The sequence below is a fragment of the Erinaceus europaeus genome, chromosome 16 (genome assembly GCF_950295315.1).
Source record: "Erinaceus europaeus chromosome 16, mEriEur2.1, whole genome shotgun sequence".
Classification (NCBI taxonomy): Eukaryota; Metazoa; Chordata; class Mammalia; order Eulipotyphla; family Erinaceidae; genus Erinaceus; species Erinaceus europaeus.
In genome coordinates this window covers 84,290,216-84,312,858 of record NC_080177.1, presented here as the reverse complement: position 1 = coordinate 84,312,858, position 22,643 = coordinate 84,290,216, and the positions used below count along the sequence as shown (strand labels likewise).

At 44.2% G+C, this 22,643-nt stretch overlaps 1 protein-coding gene across 4 annotated transcripts in view; it reads right to left on the bottom strand.

Annotated features, from left to right (window-relative positions):
- Nucleotides 1-22,643, bottom strand: part of PRPF39 (pre-mRNA processing factor 39) — a 36,325-nt gene that overhangs the window by 12,504 nt on the left and 1,178 nt on the right. The window contains exons 1-7 of one of the 4 annotated variants that reach the window (XM_060175573.1): nt 13,994-14,121; nt 13,744-13,812; nt 13,481-13,640; nt 13,235-13,353; nt 5,667-5,834; nt 4,389-4,554; nt 2,926-3,033 (exon numbers count right to left, since the gene is read on the bottom strand). In XM_060175573.1, the coding sequence (XP_060031556.1) occupies nt 2,926-3,033; nt 4,389-4,554; nt 5,667-5,834; nt 13,235-13,353; nt 13,481-13,564 (645 nt within the window). In that variant the 5' untranslated portion in view covers nt 13,565-13,640; nt 13,744-13,812; nt 13,994-14,121. Of the gene's footprint in view, nt 1-2,925; nt 3,034-4,388; nt 4,555-5,666; nt 5,835-13,234; nt 13,354-13,480; nt 13,813-13,993; nt 14,122-14,721; nt 15,076-22,643 lie in introns of those variants that run through there. The other 3 variants (XM_007531141.3, XM_016191730.2, XM_060175574.1) reach the window with 3 other exon arrangements.

The following is a 22,643-nucleotide window of genomic DNA, read 5'->3' as shown; positions in this document are numbered from 1 at the left end:
AAATTATAACATAATAAAAATAAACCAGACATCAATGCCAAAACATGCACTATAATAATACAATTATCTGAAAATACGAGGCAAAAATCTGACAGTCATATTATCTAATAAGAACTATTTATTGGGGAGTCTGGGCGGTGGCGCAGCGGGTTAAGCGCACATGGTGCAAAACGCAAGGACCAGAGTAAGGACCCCGGTTCGAGCCCCCTGGCTCCCCACCTGCAGGGGAGTCGCTTCACGGGCGGTGAAGCAGGTCTGCAGGCGTCTGTCTTTCTCTCCCCCTCTCTGTCTTCCCCTCCTCTCTCCATGTCTCTCTGTCCTCTCCAACAACGACGACATCAATAACAACAACAATAATAATAACTACAACAGCGATAAAACAAGGGCAACAAGGGGGGAAAGCAAATTGAAAAAATAAATAAAAATAAGAACATAAAACTGTTTATTTCTTTATCTCATCAGAGCATTCATTGCTCAACTCTGGCATAAGGTGGTGTGGGGGATGGGTCTCAGGCAGGAGAGTTTCTTTGCATAACCATTATGCTATCTGCCCTAACCTGATAAAATATTTCTAAAATTAAAGGGCCTTTCATTGCTTAAGTTTTGCAAATAAAATATATACCATTTATCCAGCCATTTCACTTATCTTATCATTTTTTTTTATTGCCACCAGGGTTATCGCTGGGGCTTAGTGCTTGCACAATTAATCCACTGCTCGTGGAAGCCATTTTTCCTTATTTATTTTCATTTTATTTAGGTGGGAGAAAGGGAAATTGAGAGGGGAGGCAAAGACAGAGAGGGAGAGAGAAAGTGAGACACCTGCAGACCTGCTTCACCACTCAAAAATGTTTCCCCCTGCACTGAATGTGTGCTCAACCAGGTTGCTGTGTCAACGAGCCCCATTCAATCACTTTACTTTACCATCCCGGACTTTCCTGGCTGAGTGTTTTCTTTATTAATCCAACAAACAGAGACGAGACAGAAGAAGAAATACAGAAACACCACAGCACTGCCCCACCACTGCGGAAGCCTCCCAGATACAGGTGCTCCCAGCTGTTGGCTGGAGCTCAAACTCAGGTTGTCACACATGGTGAAACATGCGCTCCACCAGGGGAATTGTCTGCAGGCCTCCCTCGAACTTAAACTGACCAGTCCCACTAGTACAACAGAAAGCAGAACGGCGGGTGCCTGGAGCCTAAATGGGCTGGAGGTCACTAACTCAATCCTAACTGCCGTGGCGATGACGGTGCACATCTCCAGGAACTCAGGTCACTGTCAGACACACACACGCTCACGCACGGCATCACCCCATTCACGCGGAAGGCCTGAGGAGCAGCAGGAAGGAGACTAGTGGAACCTTAGGTCTGGAGAAGAGGTAGGAATGAGAGGGGATAGGTGAGGCATGAGATCAAATGGAAAGGCTTCTTCCGTATGTGAATTTCATCTGAATGAAGATAATGAAATAATAGAAAGAGAAAAAAAAATACACTTTGTCCCTAGAGAGACGCTCAATTTGGGCATGTGTGTTGCCATGAGCAGGACTCAGGCTCACACCCTGCACCACATGGGAGTGCCATGACTGTAGGGGAGCCCTACACATCTGGGTCTGTCTGCATTTTTAAAAAGTCAGCCCAACAAATTTTTTGTGTACATCTCTGTTCATAGCAGCACAATTTGTAACAGCCAAAACCAGGAAGCAACCCAGATGTCCAACAACAGATGAGTGGCTGAGCAAGCTGTGGTCTATATACATACACAATGGAATACGACTCAGCTATTAAAAATGGTGATTTCAGTGTTTTCAGCCCATCTTGGATGGAGCTTGAAGAAATCATGTTAAGTGAAGTAAGTCAGAAACAGAAGGATGAAAATGGATGATCTCACTCTCAGGCAGAAGTTGCAAAACAAGATCAGAAGAGCAAACACAGAGCAGAACTTGAACTAGAGTTGGTGTGTTGCACCAAAGTAAAAAACTCTGGGGTGGAGGGTGGGGTTGGGGGGAGGGTTCAAGTCCTGGAAAAAAAATGACAGAGGACCTAGTGGGGGTTGTATTGTTATGTGGAAAACTGAGAAATGTTATGCATGTACAAACTATTGTATTTACTGTCGACTGTAAGACATTAATCCTTCAATAAAGAAATTAAAAAAAAATAAAAAGGCCAACCCAAGGACACTGATAGTCTGTGCATGCATAAGGCCCTCAGCTCCACAAAAATAAAGAAATAGGACAAATGACTTGGGTTATTAAAGAAGAAAAAGTAATATAACAGAAGCACTACTCAAAACATTCACTGGGGCCGGGCAGTAGCACAGCCGGTTAAGCCAATATGGTGCAAAGTGTAAGGACTGGTGCAGGGATCCTGGTTCAAGGCCCCAGCTCCCTACCTGCAGGGGAGTTGCTTCACAGGTGGTGAGCCGGGGGCTCGCACCCTGATCTTTACTCTGGTCCTTGCGCTTTGCGCCGCATGCACTTAACCCTAACTCCCTCTCTCCCTCTCTCTGTCTTCCCCTCCTCTCTTGATTTCTCTCTGTCCTATCCAACAACAAAGACAGCAGTAACAACAATAATAATAATAACAACAACAATGATAATGATAAACAACAAGGGCAACAAAGAGGAAAAAATTGCCTCTGGGAGCAGTGGATTCACAGTTCAGGCACAGAGCCCTGAAGGCAAAAAAAAAAAAAATCATTAACCCCATCTATATCTATATCTATATCTATATATATATATATTTTAAAGATTTATTTATTCATGAGAAATGATAGGAGAGAGAGAAAGAACCAGATATCACTCTGGTACATGTGCTGCCAGGGATTGAACTCAGGACCTCGTGCTTGAGAGTCCAAAGCCTTGTCCACTGCGCCACCTCCCGGACCACCCCATCTATATTTTTAAGACAATTAAAAACCAAAAATACTTACACCTTCTTCAAATGTCCACCTTTTGCTGACCTCATGCTCATTATAATTAAACATTTCTTGATGTACTTCAATGATTCTATGTCTCATATTTTCTATTTCAGTAATTAGCTTGGGAGGAAAAAGAAAAAAAACACACACTGAAATTTTTAAACATCATGACTTATAGTTGAGTGCTATTCACATAAACATTAGTCTCAGAAAGCACTGAGTTTTGAAGCTCTCAATTATGCGTAAGAACAATCAATAGTACTAACATCTGTAACAGAATTTTCTACTAAAGTGTTTTTTCCTTTTAAATAGAGGTAACAGATCATGGCCTAGGTTGACCACTCCTAAACTATTTCCAGGCATTTCACAGTAAAGCAGATTCTTTATCTTAAATCTATAGTTAAACTAAATCAGATTTTAAAAAAAAATCTGGGTGGAGGGTAGACAGCATAATGGTTATGCAGACAGACTCTCATGCCTAAGGCTCCAAAGTCCCAGGTTCAATCCCCCGCACCACATAAGCCAGAGATGAGCAGTGCTCTGGTTAAAAATAAATAAAATCCCACATTTGGTCTGGGAGGCGGGACAGTGGGCGAGTCACTGACATGAGGCTCTAGTTCAATCCCCTGCAGCACATGTACCAGGGTGACGTCTGTTTCTCTCTCTCCTTTTCCTTCTACCTTTCTCATTAATAAATCAATAAAATTTTAAAAACAAAAAAATTTCCATTTGCCTTAATTAGAAATTAATTTTAGGGGCCAGAGGGTGGCGCCCATGTCGCAGGGCACAAGGACTCAGGTATAAGCCCCGGTCCCCACCTGCAGAGGGGAAGCTTCACGGGTGAAGCAGGGCTGCAGGCATCTCTGTCCCTCTCTATCTCCCCCTTCCCTCTCTCTCCTATATCTCCCTCCTTCCTCTCAATTTCTGGCTGTCTCTATCCAATAAATGTAACAAGTAAAAAAAATAAAAATAAGTTAATTTTAGGGGAGACAGTATGTCTCCCCTAAAAGAAACCAAAAGAAACTCTTTCCCCAAAAGAAACCAAAAAACTTCTGACTGAGACTCTAAAATCCTAGGTTCAATCCCCCACACTACCATAAAGCAGAGTTGAACAGTACTCTGGAAAGAGGAAAGGACAGGAAAAGGAGAGAGGAGGAGAGGAAAGGTAGAAGAGAATAAAGAGAAATCAAGAAAAATAATAATTTCATAGGAAGTACAAGTTATATTATACATGCATACAATCAAGGGGCAGTCCAGTTAACTGTAAATTGAGTGACAGAGAGCTTCACAGGAGGGAGAGAGGGAGGGGGAGAAGCCAGAGCACCACTCCAGCACATGCTTTTACATGCTTTGCAGGGAATCGAACCAGGAACGGCAGACACGAGCCCAGCGCTCTCGCTACCATGGACAGAGCCAGCTGTCTCTATCCCCAGCCGCCTGAGTGGTTATTATACTGTGTTTACTAAGTCTGGCACCTTTGCTGGGTCAGTTATGTCTTCAATTCCTGACGGCAGATCATCACCAGGAGGCCCATCGTCACCACTGTGTCCGTTTACTGAGGCTAATTCCCTTCGCAGCTGGATGAACTGCTCACCAGTTAAAAGGTCTCTAGGCAAGTTATTCTGTACATGGTCCTTAAATCTAAAGGAAGACAGAAACAACGCTGTTCTAGGAGGGCCGCAGAATCACAGGACGCCTGGGAGAGTCCCATGACACTCTTTCACAGGCCTGATCTCAAGAAACCAAAAGGACGTAGCCTTTCTCCTTTCTCCAGTTAAAGCCTGTTAGTAACGGTCCAGCTTTGTCTGCGTGAGGTTAACAGCGGTTCACAGGCGGCAGGGTGACGGGGTAGTTCCGTACAGAACTCACCACCAAAATGACAAATCAACTTATTCAGATGCAGACATGAAGCAGCTTGAGAGCAGCACAGTGGCTGCAGAACTGGATCTGGGGGGTCGGGCGGTGGCACAGCGGGTGAAGCGCACGTGGCGCGAAGTACAAGGACCGGCGTCAGGATCCCGGTTCGAGCCCCCGGCTCCCCACCTGCAGGGGAGTCGCTTCACAGGCGGTGAAGCAGGTCTGCAGGTGTCTGTCTTTCTCTCCCCCTCTCTGTCTTCCCCTCCTCTCTCCATTTCTCTCTGTCCTATCCAACAACAATAACTACAACAATTAAAAAACAACAAGGGCAACAAAAGGGAATAAATACTAAAAAATAAATAAATAATAACACTTTTTTTTCCTTGTTCCTTTTTTTTTTTTTTAAACTCATCCCCAGGGATTCACCACTCTGTGCTGAATGTTTCAGATACAAAGTCAAAGAGAGAGGGCAAGAAACCATAACACCAAAAGCTTTCTCCCTGCACGTTGGGGATCAAGTGTGAATGCAAGTGGCGTGCATGGGGAAGCAGATATATTCCCAAGTATTATGCACTAACTCTACAGACAACCTCTCCGTCTCATTTAAAAATCTTTGTATTACAAACATTTGTATGAAGACATTTAAAAATCTTTGTATTAATATATTCAAATAATGCTCACACATATTTTTGCGTGAACTAATGTCTTCAGCTCATCATCCTCTAGTTCACTATAAATACATATTTTTCAGATTAGTATTCCTAATCTGGGTCTGCATTTTACTAGAATATTAAAGTGCACCTCATTTTGCATTTAGTCAAGTTTAAACCATCCAAGATTATAAATTTCAGTAAGAGGTAAGCACCTGAGTAATCAAAGTCTAATTTTCCTCTTACCTTTGAAAGTAGTGGCTGTACAGCTGTGTCGGGATACCAAGAACCCGCTCATAGATAGCTGTGACTTCTCTCACGTTTCCTTGTTCGGTTTCCCAATTTATATACATCTCCCAGAGTCTGTCAGATCGGAAATCTGTTCCTGCAGCTAGAACAGCATGCTCAAAAGTTCTGAAAGATCAAATTACTCCTAAGTTAGCTTCTGAAGCTAACACCACTTTGAAAATATTCTTTCTAAATTTCACTAGAGTACTAAACCAAAATTATATTCAAGTGTTTCCTATATAAGCAGGTTTTAAAAAGAAAGGGGGTGGCGTGGAACCAGGATCAAGAGTGTTACTGTAGCTGCGAAATGAAGAGTCAGAAACCAATGGGGCACATATCCTCTCATGTAGTCAGAAATCAACTAAAGACTGGAAATTTTTTTTAATATTTATTTACTTATTCCCTTTTGTTGCCCTTGTTGTTTTATTGTTGTAGTAGTTATTGTTACTGATGTTGTTGTTGTTGGATAGGACAGAGAGAAACGGAGACAGATGGGGAAGACGGGGGAGGGGAGAAAGACACCTGCAGACCTGCTTCACCGCCTGTGAAGCAATTCCCCCGCAGGTGGGGAAGACAGGAAATTTTTTTTTTATAATATTTTAAAAATATTTATTTATTCCCTTTTGTTGCCCTTGTTTTTTTTTTTTTTTATTGTTGTAGTTATTATTGTTGTTGTTGTTGGATAGGACAGAGAGAAAATGGAGAGAGGAGGGGAAGACAGAGAGGAGGAGAGAAAGACAGACACCTGCAGACCTGCTTCACCACCTGTGAAGCGACTCCCCTGCAGGTGGGGAGCCGGGATTCGAACCAGGATCCTTATGCCGGTCCTTGCGCTTTGCACCACCTGCGCTTAACCCGCTGCGCTACAGCCCGACTCCCGGAAGACAGGAAATTTTTAAGAAACTAAGGAAAAAAACATTCTACAACAAAAGACACTAACGTTAGAAAATGAGCTCAAACTGGAGTGACTGTTTATGTGAAAGAAATGTGTGTGCAAGACTCAGAAGTGCATGTTTTCACGTGAAGTTCTCACTTACTGAGAAAGCAGAATAGCACTACCCCACTGTTCGTGGTGAGGTGACTGAACCCAGGCTCTGGAACATGCCAGAAATGTGTCCTATCACTGAGCTACCTCCCTGCTCACTATGTGTGAGGGTTTCAAGAAAAGACACTGCCTCCGCAGGATTCTGATTCAGGAATATAAAGAGAAAGGAGGCAGAACAAGAGAAGAAAGCTGGTAAGAGGATGACAAATGCCTGGGGGTCTGCTTAGTAAATGCTAACAGAACTCACAAGCCCTTTCCTGCCAGGGATGGAGTCTGAGAAGGTAAGTGGCACTGCACGCCCACCGCAGATCTGTGAAGAGGATGCTTGGTGACGCTCCTCCCCAGCAGGTGGGACCAGGGTCTTGAACCCTACCTGTGACATGTACGCCTGCCTGGCTCCCCCTTCCCATTTATTTAAAGATTTCTTTTAGGTGTAGGAGTAGATAGCATCGTGGTTCTGCAAAGAGACTCTCGTGCCTGAGGCTCCAAAGTCCCAGGTTCAAACTCCCACACCACCATAAACCAGAGCTGAGCAGTGCCCTGATAAAAAAGAAAAGCTGTAAAGGATCTACATTAGTATAGACTAAGCTATACATTATTTTTCTTGAAAACAGTACTCTTTTTTTTTGTAACATTTTACCTTTATTTTAATGAGAGATACAGAGAGAAAGACACAGAAACAAAGACCAGAGCACCACTCAGCTCTGGACTATGGTACTGCTGAGTATTGAACTGCACTGCTCACTAAAATTAAAAATAAACAAACACAAATGAAAGATGCAGGAAATGGAGAGCTGGACTGGAAGTGCTGACACCATCCAGAGTCATCCTGACAGGGAATGAGTGTAGTCTTAGCGGGCCAACCTTTCTTGCCTGAGGACCTAGAGGTCCCAGGTTCAATCCCTAGCACTACCATCAGCAGAGCCACACTCTGGGGTCATATATATATGATTATATATATATATATATATATATCTCACACTGAGATGAGTATGTCTTTGAATAAATGGAAAAGGGGTCAGTTGTTGGTGCATATTACCACGTGCAAGGACCTGGGTTGAGCCATCAGTCTCGTCTGCAGGAATGGAACTTCATGAGTAGTGAAACAGTGTACAGATGTCTCTCTGGTTTTTTTTTAATGAGAAAGATAGGAAAAAGAGCCAAGCATCACTCTGGCATATGTGACTGTGGCACCAGGAATTGAACTCAGGACCTGGCACCAGGGATTGAACTCAGGACCTCATGCTTGAGAGTCCAATGCTTTATCCACTGTGCCACCTCCCAGACCACTAGATGTCTATCTTCCCCTCTCACTAACAACTCCGGACTAAGAGATAAAAGGGGGGAAAAAGGAGAAAAAAGATGGCCACTGGGAGAGGTGGATTCATCACGGAGAGTACATCTGCTCACAATAAAATAGAAAATAGGGAGCCGGGCAGTAATGCAAAGCGCCAAGGACCGGCTGAAGGATCCCGGGTTCGAGCCCCCGGCTCCCCACCTGCAGGGGAGTCGCTTCACAAGCAGTGAAGCAGGTCTGCGGGTGTCTGTCTTTCTCTCCTCCTCTCTGTCTCCCTCTCCTCTCTCCATTTCTCTCTGCCTTACCCAACAAGGACATCAACAACAGCAGTAATAACTACAACAACAATTGAAAAAAAAAAAAAAAAAAAAAACCAAGGGCAAGAAAAGGGAAAATAAATATATATTAAAAAATTTTAAATAGGAAATAAGTGAGAAGTAAAGGAAACAGCCTTCCTGCCCAGAGAAAGCACTGTGCAGCCCTGAGCAGATTCCACTGGGAGTCACTACGGAAGGGGAAATGCCAGCACGATTCTGAGGGGAAAGGACAGAAGAGCAGCAGAGTTATCCTTCTGACTTAAAATAGGAATGTAAAACTACTGTAGTCAACATTATGACACTGCAGTGAGAACCAATGATCGTAACAATCACCTATCAGTCAGAAAGCATTCAAGAGCCCAGAAATAAGTCACTTCTGGGGCTATAGCAAGATAGCTCACCCAGAGAAGAGGCCTTGCTTCCTGATGCCTGCCACCAGGTTTGCATCCCACCCCAACCTCACTGGAGGAAACCCTGGTGCCTGGCTATCTTCCCCCCACCCTTTCTCTGTGTGAACAAGTCGGCACAAGGGCCAGGTGGTGGCATGCCCGGCTGATCCTGCTTTTCCATGCACAAGGCCCCAGGTTTGAGCCTCTGGTCCCCACTGTGACACAAGTAGTAAAGCTGTGGTGCAGCTCTCTCTCTCTCCCTTCCTGTTGGTATGCATGAGACCCCTTCTGTTTCATTTGGTTTAAATCCCCCCTGCTTAACACTATTCTATTTACATAACCACTGCATTCTATTTACATAACCACTGTTAACAAGTTCCACCCTCCCTCCAGGGCATTTGTAAAACAGTGATAGGATTCTCGCCTGCTCTGCCCCCTCCTTGTCACACTCTGATTTTCACCAGTCACTTTTCTCTCCACCCTCTCTATGTCACATCCTGTTTCCACCCTACTTGGCAAGTATATATAAAGACAGCATTGTGAGTTTTACTTTACCTTGAGTTTAGCTTAGCTCGTCTTAGATTGTGCTGCATCCTGCATGAATAAAGAGATACTGCCTACAGCTCAACTATGAGTCCCTGGTCATCTGTTACCCGCCCGTGAAACCAGCCCGGCGAAAACAACATAACCCGTCGAAAACAATATATGGCGCCCAACGTGGGGCCGGACCTGCACAACTCCCAGATAAGTGAAGACTTTTGCCTACCTATGCACTATGGTCTTCTCTTCTACTTACAAAGAGGTTTGCCAAAGCCTCTACTGTTTCATCATGAGACAGTTACTCTGTCTCTGGAACATTTTGCTCTGGGCCACACTTTGTTTCCCTGACCGGGAACTTTGGTTTCTTGTAACCCTAATCATAAAGCTTGGGAGATGCACGGAGATTTCTCCTTGGACTTTCTGGATTCCCTCTCCCATGTTTCCTGAGGAAAAGGACTACATTTTGCTCCGGGCCACAGTTTGGTTCTTTATGACTGTGATCGTAGACCTTGGGATATGCATGGGGATTTCCACTGGGACTTTCTGGACTTCTTCTCGAATGTTTCCCATGGAGAAGGACTACTCTAATTTGAAGAACATTCTCGAGTACCCTGGTAGTTCCCAAGTATGGAGACACGTGGTTAGTTCTACTCTCCTGATTGGATTCTTTCTTCGATGGGAAGACGCTTTTAAAAATGGGTGCCTGAAGCAATCCAGCCGGAACAGTCAGAAGCACCCTAAATGGAATTTTGAGGAGCTTTTTGGACTAGGACGCCCTCCGGGGATTCTTAATCCTACATGGTGAGATCTTGATAATCTGGTTCAAATTGCGTTTCATAAGAGAATGATTTGAATGACTGAATTTTTGTTTGACATTGACTTAAAAAAAAAATGCTGGACGCAGCCATGATTTCTAGAGACATCCAGAAACAATCCAAAAAATTGTTTTTTCCCTCCTTTGATTTCTCTTTTATGTCTTGACATGAATCTGAAACGTTTAATCCTGAAAACTGTATGAGTTATGGGTGGGGCAGATAGTGCAATGATTATGTTAATTATTCTCATGCCTGAGGCTTTTAACCGTGGTTCTTCTGTTTACCTTTCCACATTTTATTGAGTTTAAACTGTTTAAACAACCTTAAAATCATACTAGAAAGGACTTCCAATTTTAATGGAGTTATCAATTATAGTAAACTTCTAATCTGCTACAAGTTTTGTTTGACAAGTAAGTGAATTTCAGCTGTCAAGTCTTCACATGAAAAAGCATCTACTCAAATGGAATTCCCGGAAATCCATTTGGACCCCTGTTCTCTGACATCGCCCCCGGAAGCCAATGATGTGACCTGGCAGGACCTGAAGAAACAGATTCACAGACTCCAAAGCTCACTCTCTACAGAAAAGCAGAATTCTGGTGGCCGACATTCCCCATCGAGACAGACATGCAACGTTTCATCCCCTGGCATTTTCTTCTGTGGTCAGCTACTTTGGACTGACACCTCCATCGGACTTACTGGTACAAGCTGCTGTGTTTCTCAAAGACTAACTTCAGCCAATTGCATTGAGACTTTATAGACCATGTTCCCTCGCCTGCAGGCTCTGTCCCAGAGGCAGAAAACTCCCCCTCCTTATTAGGTTATGCCCACAGAGGCATGAAGCGCTCCCAGAGGCAAGAAATGCTCTTTCGCCTGCTAGGCCTTGCCCTTTGAGGCAAGAAACGTTCCCCTTGGCATCACACTGGTTATTGCTGTTCGCCTATTTTGTTTTCCATGTCTTATGCCAATTCTTTTGAAAACGCCTGTACGATATAGGTTTCTGTTCACCCCACAATGGCCATTAGTTAAAAAGAAAGGGGGAATTGTTGGTATGCATGAGACCCCTTCTGTTTCATTTGGTTTAAATCCCCCCTGCTTAACACTATTCTATTTACATAACCACTTCATTCTATTTACATAACCACTGTTAACAAGTTCCACCCTCCCTCCAGGGCATTTGTAAAACAGTGATAGGATTCTCGCCTGCTCTGCCCCCTCCTTGTCACACTCTGATTTTTACCAGTCACTTTTCTCTCCACCCTCTCTATGTCACATCCTGTTTCCACCCTACTTGGCAAGTATATATAAAGACAGCATTGTGAGTTTTACTTTACCTTGAGTTTAGCTTAGCTCGTCTTAGATTGTGCTGCATCCTGCATGAATAAAGAGATACTGCCTACAGCTCAACTATGAGTCCCTGGTCGTCTGTTACCCGCCTGTGAAGCCAGCCTGGCGAAAACAACATAACCCGTCGAAAACAACACCTTCCCTCTCGATTTTTGTCTCTACCCAAAATAAATAAATAGAAGCTGAGTAACGGTGCACTTGACTGAGCATGTTTGAGGCCCTGGTCCCCACCTGCTGGGGGAAAGCTTCACAAGTAGGTCTACAGGGTGTCTCTGTCTCCCTCCCCTTCTCTGCTCTATTTTTCTTTTCTTTTTAATTATCTTTATTGGATAGAGACAGGCAGAAATCAAGAGAGAAGAGGAAGACAGAGAGGGAGAGAGACCCCTGCAGCCCTGCTTCACACTCGTAAAGCTTTCCCCCTGCAGGTGGGAACCAGAGGCTTGAACCCGGGTCCTTGGGAATTGTAATGTGTGGACTCAACCAGGTGTGCTACCACCTGGCCCCTCTCTGCTCAATTTGTCTTATCAAATAAAATAGAAAGAAAAAACAAAAGAAAAAAAGCCACCGGGAGCAGTGGGTTTGTAGTGTTGGCACAGAGCCCCAGTGATAACCTTGGTGGGGAAAAAATAAAAAGAAAATCTCTTTAATACATGATTTTAGGAAAACCTGATCACTACCTCACACCACGAACAAAAGGTAAATAAAATGTATTCAAGTTTTGATGTCAGACCCTATCACCTAACACGGGCGAAGCCTTCAGTGACGACTCTAGAAGAAGGTGAAGCAGCAAGTTCAAACAAGTGTCAGAGCTGAGCAGTACTCTGGTGTCTGTCTCACTCTCATAAAAAGTGAACCAGTCTAAGCACCAAGAAGACTGTATGTCGGTTTGACTTTCAGTCTCTGGTGTCACTATAAAAGCTGAGTAATGGACAACAAGACAAAGCAAGCCCTACGATCTGGGCAGTGGGACAGTGGTGAGGCTCTGAGCTCGCGCACACCCATGCTGCTGCAGCTGCTCTTCTTAGCTCCATCTCAGATCACAAAATTACATCTTAGTAAGAAGACATTAATAATAAAATAAACCTTCAAAAGAAAGATATATCGGTGGAGGGTAGATAGCATAATGCAAACAAACTCTCATGCCTGAGTCTCCAAAGTCCCAGGTTCAATACCCCACACCACCATAAGCCAGAGCTGAACAGTGCTCTGGTTGAAAAAGATATACCTTGGTAGGCGTCAGGTGATAATGGACCCAAGTTCAAAACCCTAGTTCCCACCTGCTATGGGAAGCTTCTCCTCTCCTCTCTCTCTGTCTCTTTCTTTTTGCCTCTAGGGTTATTGCTGTGGCTCAGTGTCTTTACCATGAATCCACTGCTCAACAATAGTAACTACAACAATAAAACAAGGGCAACCAAAGGTAATAAATATTAAAAAAAAAAAATTATTTCATGAGAGAATTGAAGAACATAAAAAAGCAAGAGAGCTGAGAGCAGGGAGGGTTAACCAGCATAGGAATGCAGAGACTCTCACGCCTAAGGCTTTAAAGTGGCAGGCTCAATCCCCCACACCACAAGCCAGGACTGGCAGTGCTCTGGTTAGTAAAGGGGGGGGAGGGGGCATGGGGGAGAAAAGCCAGCACACACTCCAGTGCATGCAGTGTCTGATGTCAAAGCAGGAGACCCGGGCACGCAAAGCCCTGCACTCCACGAGCCCGGCTCCTTTCCCGGCCACCTCTTCCTGATCTATCTTTCAAGAGGCTTTAGTAACAGGCTCACATACCCTCGTAAAGTACTGTTTGTCTCAGGGTCACCAGCATCCAGTGTTTCTTTTAAGAAGTTTATATAATGTATCCAGAGGTCAACACTAAGAGGTATTGCCTGAAGCCCTCGCCGATACACCTAAGAAGAAAATAACAAACTGTACTTCAAATATTTCATTAATTTTTAACAGAGAGGCAACACTGTGTTATCCGGTGAACCTTAGAAATACTAATTACTGGAATTTTGTTTAAATATCTACCATTACCATTCGGGTGGAGGTTGGATAGAACATGGCAATGTTCTGATCCCACGTGCAGTCTTGGTCTTCAAAGCGCAGCAGTCCCTGCATTCTGACCGGGTTGTGTGGGCAGGCTTTGGGTTACAGACCATAGGGCACAGACCCATTAGAGCATCAATGACAGCGTCTGACCAAAAATGCAATAAGACGTAGCAAATGTAACTAGCAAACCAACTGTATTGTTTGGAAAATGAGAAATAAATGTAAGTGAGAGAAAAGCCCTGCCCTACTTGTTAAGCTGCAGTGTAACACAGAGGCTTGCACTGCAAAGCTTGACAAACGGTAGAGGTTTAACGCACCTGCCAACAAAGAGAGAAGATATTAGCTACAAATGCCACAAGAGTGACAAATGCAAATAAAATACCCTATAAAATTGTTTGACCATAAACTGTAGGTACTGCCAGCCAGACAAAGAAGGTCTGCTTGTTAATACTGGCTCACAGTACCTACGGAGGTGACTCTGTGCAGCAAGATACGCACCTCATCTGACTGTCTGGCGTTGCCGTGCCGCTTTTCAAGGTCTGCATACTTTTTCCAGTAGCCGTAGCAATACGGGTAGTGCACGAAAAATCTGTCAAATGCTTTCCTGGCAGCCAGCAAGTGATTCTGACGAAAATAAAACAAGGTGTTTAACTTCTTGGAACACTTTTCTCAAAAACGTTTTTTATTTCTAAAATACTACCTCAGTGAAATTAACGGTGGCAGCCTCTTCCCCTGTAACTGTAATCTTATCCTTTGAAATGTATGAAACTAATTCTACTATGTTAGAATTTTAATTCAGCAATTTTACTTATGTACACAAATTACTACAAACGTTCAACTCTGACTCTACTGACTTCCCACACTATACAACTAATTATAAAATAATAGGAGCTAGGTGGTGGTACATCTGGTTAAGCGTACACGTTACAGTGCGGAAGGACACAGGTTTGAGCCCCCAGTCCCCACCTGCAGGAGGAAAGCTTTGTGAGTGGTGAAGCAGGGCTACAGGTGTCTCTCTCCCTTCTCTACCCTCTCAATTTCTGGCTATCTCTATCCAATAAGTAAGTGATAAAAGGGAACAGCTCTAAGCTTCACACACACACACACACACACACACACACACACACACACACACACACACACACACACACACACAAAGACAAAGACCTGGCTGGCCATTAGCTGAGTAGCCTGGCCCTCCTAGCGCCATCTGAAAAGTTACTCACCTCTTGCTCTACATACTGAAGCAAGTATACCCAGCCTGTGAAATCCTGAGGGTTATTTTCTATAGTTTTCCAAAATTTTTCATATTCTGGAGGGAAATTTGCTTCTGTTTCTGTCACTGGGAGTCCCACAGCACTTGCTATCCCACTGTCTTCTGCAGGGGCGTCCACATGAGGAGAAGCACCGGGTGACTGCTCCATTTCTGTCACACTCATGACCTCAGCACTGAAGTCAGCAGACTGCTCCACTGCTCCCTCTGAACTGGGGCCTGTGCTGCCATCACTAGAGTTCCGGTACTCGTCCATGTGAGAATTTCCGTACTCATCCATATGTCTATTCTGCCTTCAATTAACAACCTGCGGAGACACATAAAAAGAGAAACATCTTCCAAATGTGTACTCAACACATCAGTATCACTTTTTTTTTTTTTTTTTTTTTGCTTCTAGGGTCATTGCTGGGGCTCAGTGCCTGCACCACGAATCTACTGCTTCTGGAGGCTATTTTTCCCCATTTGTTGCCCTTGCTGTTGTATCACTGCTATGGTTATTATTGTTGTTGTCACTGATGTCGTCATTGTTGGATAGAACAGAAAGAAATGGAGAGAGATGAGAAGACAAAGAGGGGAAGAGAAAGACAGATACCTGCAGACGTGCTTCACTGCTCATGAAATGACCCTCCTGCTGGTGGGGATCCGGGGGCTCGAACCAGGGTTCCTGTGCTTTGTACCATGTGTGCTTAACCAGCTGCTTTACCACCCACCCCCCTCCCTGTACCACTTTTTAAAAGCCCTAGTTGGCTACTGAAGTAAAGTTACTTGATTTCTTTTTTAAAATTTTTTTATCTTTATATATTGGGTAGAGACATCCAGAAATTGAGAGGAAAAAGGATGATAAGAGAATGGAGGGCAGGGGTAGATAGCATAATGGATATGCAAACAGACTGCCATGCCTGAGGCTCTAAAGTCCCAGGTTCAATCCCCTGCACCACCATAAGCCAGAGCTGAGCAGTGCTCTGGTAAAAAAAAAAAAGAGAAGAGAAGGGAGAGAGACACTTGCAGCCCTGCTTCACCACTCACAAAGCTTTTCCCTTGCAGGTGGGGAGCAGGGGCTCAAGCCCAGATCCTTGTGCACTGCAACATGTATGTCCAACAAGGTGTGTCACCACCCAGCCCCAAGTTATTTGATTCTTGGTATCTCCTATAAAACACCATCAAAAGTTGTGTTAGCTTCTACATTAAGAATAAAATTCTTTAATATATAATAAGTTTTCCTAAACTGTCACTTTATTGGTTTCAGAAAGAAGAACAAAGGCAGAGATAAGAGTGGAAGGGGCAGCAGTACTAAGAATTTCTTCAATGGCATAGAAGCCAGGCTTGAACCTGGGTACTGCACATTACAAAGCAGCACATGTGGGCACAGACCCAGCTTCAAGCCCCTGGTCCCAGGTCCCACCTGCAGTGAGACACCCAAAAAGCTCTCTTCTGCTTGAATGACTAGTTGGTAAGTTCCACCTCAGGTTTAAATCATTTGATGCCCTAGGACAAGGCAAAACTTCTCAGTCATTTTACTTTTTTCCTTCCCCTTTAAAGTAATGGCAATTTAAAGATTAACCTTCCGCATGCAAATTAGTCACTGGTGTCTTTTACTTCAAAGCACATCATCAAACAAAACCAGACCTCTGGTTTACACACTTTGAGTCATTAACTACCCGTACTAGCCTCCCTAGTCTAACATTCATGTACATGAATGGAACATAAGGTTTTCTCCTGGAGTCAGCAAGTTGACCACACCCTTACATCTTCAGGACTATAAATCATTCTGCACCCTGCAATTACAGCTATAAAAAGAACTAAGGAGATCGTTCTTGTGATTACTTCAAAGCTCACAGGGCCAGCTGGAGACAGACAGCACAGCCTGTTAGAGCAGCAGCTCACATGCCTGAGGCCCCCGAGGTCCCAGGTCCCACATAATGCCAAAACTAAGCAGTAGTGACTCTGGCTGCCCCTCTGCCTAAAATAAATCTTTTTAGAAATCTTAAAGGTTAAGGCCTGGGAGGTGGCCAGGTGGACAGTGTGTCGGGCGACGAAGTATGAGGTCATGAGTTCCACCCCTGGTTTCACATGTGCCAGAGTAAAAATCTCTCTCTGCCACAAATAAAACATCTTCTAAAAATTATAGGAACAGGGAGTCGGGTGGTAGCGCAGCAGGTTAAGCACAGGTGGCACCAAGTGCAAGGACTGACTTAAGGATCCTGGTTCAAGCCCCCGGCTCCCCACCTGCAGGGGAGTCACTTCACAGGCGGTGAAGCAGGTCTGCAGGTGTCTGTCTTTCTCTCCCCCTCTCTGTCTTCCCCTCCTCTCTCCATTTCTCTCTGTCCTATCCAGTAACAACGACATCAAGAACAACAACAGGGGGTCGGGCGGGGGCACAGTGGGTTAAGCGCAGGTGGCGCAAAGCACAAGGACTGGCTTAGGGATCCTGGTTCGAGCCCCCGGCTCCCCACCTGCAGGGGAGTCGCTTCACAAGCGGTGAAGCAGGTCTGCAGGTGTCTATCTTTCTCTCCCCCTCTGTCTTCCCCTCCTCTCTCCATTTCTCTCTGTCCTATCCAACAACGAACAACATCAACAATGGCAATAATAACCACAACGAGGCTACAACAAGGGCAACAAAAGGGAAAAAAATGGCCTCCAGGAGCGGTGGATTCATGGTGCAGGCACTGAGCCCAGCAATAACCCTGGAGGGAAAAAAAAAAAAAAAAGAACAACAACAATAACTACAACGATAAAACGAGGGCAACAAAAGGGAATAAGTAAATAAATATTTAAAAATTATAGGAGCAAAAGAATACATTAGAGCTCTCTTTAATAAGTTATGTCAACATGTTCTTCAGAATGTGGTAATTACTGGTATCATTCATTAGTATAATGTGCCTCCAACAACAGAAAATAAAAGGGTCAGAAATAAAAATGATTGACAGTGTAGTGTCACTACAAAAACATATAGACCAAGGGACCAGGTGGTGGCGCACCTGGTTGAACACATGTTCTAATGCATGAGGATCTGGGTTCAAACCCCCAGTCCCTAACTGCCAGAGGAAAGCTTGGTGAGTGGTGAAGCAGAACTGCAGGTGTCTCTCTGTCTCTCTCTCTGTCTATCTCCCCCTTTCTATTAATTTCTGTCTCTATTAAATAACTAAAGATAACAAAATAAATAAATACACTAACAGACTAAAAAGACAGATGGAGACCTCCCAAATAAACTTGAAAGTATGTGGTTAAATGACCTTCGCAAGGATACCGCAATCACTCAATGGAGAAAGGACAGCGTAACAAGCGGCAGTGGGAAGCAGCAGTTGACACAGAAAAGCCAAAGACCCTTTCTGTCATATACAAAAAGTACTTCAAAGTGAATTAGAAATTTCAATATGAGATCTAAAACTATAAAAGTTCTAGAAAACAAAAGGGGTGTCTGTCTTTCTCTCCCCCTCCTCTGTCTTCCCCTCCTCTCTCCATTTCTCTCTGTCCTATCCAACAATGACAACATCAATAACAACAATAATAACTACAACAATAAAACAACAAGGGCAACAAAAGGGAAAATAAATTTTTTAAAATGAGTTAAAAAAAAAACACATTTGTTGTCCAAATGAGCTATTTTACCACCCCTCAACATTGCTTATTAGACTGCAATGTCGCGTATATTGTGGATTGCAGGGAAGATTTGAAAAATACTATGAAAGGCGAGTTAAGACGAACTGACTATTGCACTCGGCTGGGAGCAGTGATATTGTAGGTTCTGTTCACTATGCCTTCGAATGTACAGCAGCACCCAGTATAGATAAGAGCAGCACAGTAAGTGCTCGTTGAGAAAGCACATGCTGGGTTCCAAACTTGACTTTTCCAAGTATTAGTCTCAAAGCATTCTTCCTCAAAGGCATTTATAAAATCCATTACAGTCATAATGGCTGTTGGTATGCATGAGACCCCTTCTGTTTCATTTGGTTTAAATCCCCCCTGCTTAACACTATTCTATTTACATAACCACTGCATTCTATTTACATAACCACTGTTAACAAGCACCTCCCTCCCTCCAGGGCATTGGTGGTTCAGTGATAGGATTCTCGCCTGCTCCGCCCCCTCTCCTTGTCACACTCTGATTTTCACCAGTCACTTTTCTCTCCACCCTCTCTATGTCACATCCTGTTTCCACCCTACTTGGCAAGTACATATAAAGACAGCATTGTGAGTTTTGGGGTACCTTTAGTTTTAGCTTAGCTCGGCTTAGATTGCGCTGCGTCCTGCATGAATAAAGAGATACTGCCTACAGCTCAACCACAGCTCAACCATGAGTCCCTGGTCGTCTGTTACCCGCCCGTGAAGCCAGCCGGGCGAAAACAACAAATGGCTAAGACTTGGCTCAGCTATTCTTGCAGATTAACCAAATCTTCCTCCTTTTCTTAACTCATCAAACCAGTGAATGTCTTTTCACTTACACTGCACTTTCTTTAAACACACAGACACACACTGCATAATGCCCAAAAGCACAAGAGGAAGCAGATGCATTACAAAGTGAATATGCAGTACTAGAAAAAACACAGTTCTCTATCATTCATTCAACTTTCAGTTATGACACAGATTAAACATTAACAGCCCAGCATTCTATCTCAAGATTATATAGTTAAAAATACAAAGTTTAAACCAGGAACTAAAAAAAAAAAAAAGTTCCAGGAGTCAGGCGGTAGCGCAGTGGGTTAAGCGCAGGTGGTGAGAAGTGCAAGGACTGGCATAGGGATGGAGCCCCTGGCTCCCCACCTGCAGGGGAGTCTCTTCACAGGCGGTGAAGCAGGTCTGCAGGTGTCTGTCTTTCCCCTTCTGTCTTCTCCTCCTCTCTCCATTTCTCTCTGTCCTATCCAACAACAACAATGACAACAACAACAACTACTACTACAATAAAACAACAAGGGCAAAAAGGGAGTAACAAAAAAAAACAACAAAACTACATCTCGAGTCCGTTCTGTTTGTTAAAAAGAAGTTCCTCTAAGCATGTTTGTGTAAAGAGGTACTCAAGATCATACAAATGGATTATTATTTTAAGGACAGAGAGAAAGTGAGAGGGCTGGGGAGATATTAGCACCTGCGTCAGTGCTCCTGAAGCTTTTCCCCTGCAGGTGGGGAGTGGGCCAATGGATTCTTCTTTTCATAAGCAAAGATAAACATAAAAATGCAAAGTCAGAATCAGGAGAGACAGCAAGGAAGCTCCAGATCCAATCCCCGCACCACAACATGCCAGAGCTAAGCAGTGCTCTGGCCTCTCACTGTCATTTATTAAAACAAATCTCCTAGCTGACAACTGCTTTTGGGGGCCAGGAGGTAGCACAAGGATCCCAGTTCAAGCTCCTGGCTCCCCACCTGCAAGGGGGGTAGCTTCACAAGCAGGTCTTCAGGTCTCGGTCTGTGCCTCCGTCTCTCTCTCTCTCTCTCTCGATTTCTCTGTTCTATCCAAGAAAACGGAAAAATGGCAGCCCAGAGTAGTGGATTTGTAGTATTGGCACCTGGCCTCAGCCATAATCCCGGAGACAAAAGAAAAAGAAAAACCCAAAACAAAGAAAAATGCTTTCCAGATGCTGAGAGAATATTCAGATGGACTTTTTTCAGACTTCCACACACAACACTGATTACATTCCAGAAACTGGTCTAGGGTGGGTGACAGATTTTTCATGCCCGAGGCTCCACAGTCCCAAATTCATTTTTTTAATGCTATTTATTTATTTTTTTAATATTTTATTTATTTATGAGGAAGACAGGAGGAGAGAGAAAGAACCAGACATCACTCTGCTACATGTGTTGCTGGGGATTGAACTCAGGGCCTCATGTTTGAGAGCCCTGTGCTTTATCCCCTGTGCCACATCCCAGGCCACCACAATCCCAAATTCAATCCAGGCACCATCCTCAACCTGGGCTTCACAGCACTCTGGCAAAAACAAAGCTGGCCTAAGACAGACACAGAGACACACATGTATATCCAGAAAAGCATGTATATGTTTGTGTCATCTTCAGGTCTTTGAAGCGGAAATCCACAACTGGCTCAATTTTTTAATTTTCCTCTATTTAAAAAATCCTGGGAGTCGGGTGGTAGCTCAGCGGGTTAAGCACACGAAGCGCAAAGCGCAAGGACCGGCTTAAGGATCCCGGTTCCAACCCCGGCTCCCCACCTGCAGGGGAGTCGCTTCACAGGTGGTGAAGCAGGTCTGCAGGTGTCTGTCTTTCTCTCCCCCTCTCTCCATTTCTCTCTGTCCTATCCAACAACAATGACATCAGTAACAACAACAATAACTACAACAATAAAACAAGGGCAACAAAAGGGAATGAATAAATAAGTAAATAAACAAAATAAAGATTTTTTTTTTTTTTTAAATCCTAGATAGCAAGTGGTTATGTAAAGAGGCTCTCCAGCCAGTTCAATCCCCACCACCTTAAACCAGCTGAGCAGTGATCTGGTTAGGGGGGTAAAAAAAAAAAAAAAAAAAAATACAGTTTTACTCAGAATTAACATACTACATTCTATAGAAGATGATGTTCTTTCACTTAGAAAAAGATGACTTGTTTCTATAAAATGATTTTATATATTTTAATTCAGTGAGATCTGAAGCAAGGAGAAACATAACTGAAAAGTTCTGACTAAACATGCAGTTTCTCAATCAATGTTCACTTAAAAACATCTGATACCACCCACTTGCAATATTTAGCCTTTGGTCAACTGCTAGTTCTTCCAGAGCTCACAAAGTAACACCCGCCCTCCCCAGAACAATGTCTTCCCTTTACACCGTGTAACTACCAGGGGCCAGGCAGTGGAAAATTCCAGCTTTTGCAATGCGGTTGCTACGGGTGGGAGGGGAGAGGTGTAGCAGTTGCTTGAACCAGGGACTCTCCAGCACCACCTTCTCACTCCCCTTATAGAATGCGTTTGCTGGGCCAGGTGTGGCCACCTGGTTAAGTGCACAGACTACGGCAGGCAAGGACCCGGGTCCAAGCAGGTGTCTCCCCCCCCACTTCAGTTTCTCTGCCTTGATCCAATAATAATAAAGTGTTTCCGAGGTGGCGCACCTGGTTACGCGCACACAATACAGGGCACAAGGACCCAGGTTCGAGCCCCCGGTGCCCACCTGCAGGGGGAAAGCTTCGCAAGGGGTGAAGCAGGGCTGCGGGTGTCTCTCTGTCTCTCTCCCTCTCTATCTCTTCCTTTCTTCTCAATTTCTCTCTGTCTCTACCTAGTAAGTAAGTAAACATGGCATTAAAAAAAAAAAAAAGGGAAAAAAATCAAAAGAAAAATATATTTTTTTAAAAAATTAAATAAATAAGTAAGTGTGCTCCGTGGGGGTAGAGGGCATAGCGGCTATGCAAAGAGACCCTTGTGCAGAAGATCCAACCGTCCCAGCTTCATTCCGCAGAGCTGAGCAGTGCTCCGGTGTAGGAATAACAAACCACTACAATGCAGAGCTGTAATTCTGGGGCCGGGTGGCGGCGCACCTGGCTGACCGCACACGTTACCGTGAGCAAGGACCCGGGTTCGAGCCCCCGGCCCCCACCTGCAGGGGAGAAGCTTCGCAAGTGGTGAGGCAGGGCTGCAGGCGTCTGTTTCTCGCCCTCCCGATCCCTCCCTTCCCTCTCAACTTGTCTCTAACCAAAATAATAATAATAATAATAATAAAAATACAGCAAGTGTTCCCGCAGCTTCTGCCTTTTCAACTCTAGGAAACTATTTCTGAACCATGAAGAATGGAGCAGCTGCCGAGGAATCTCAACTTTTCCAAAGTCAGGGCAACAGGAAGAGCAAACTCAACAGGCACACTCGGGACCCTCCCAAAGCCGCGGGGCGCGGTGAAGGGCGGTGCCGGGCGCTAACACAAACTATTACTATTACTATTA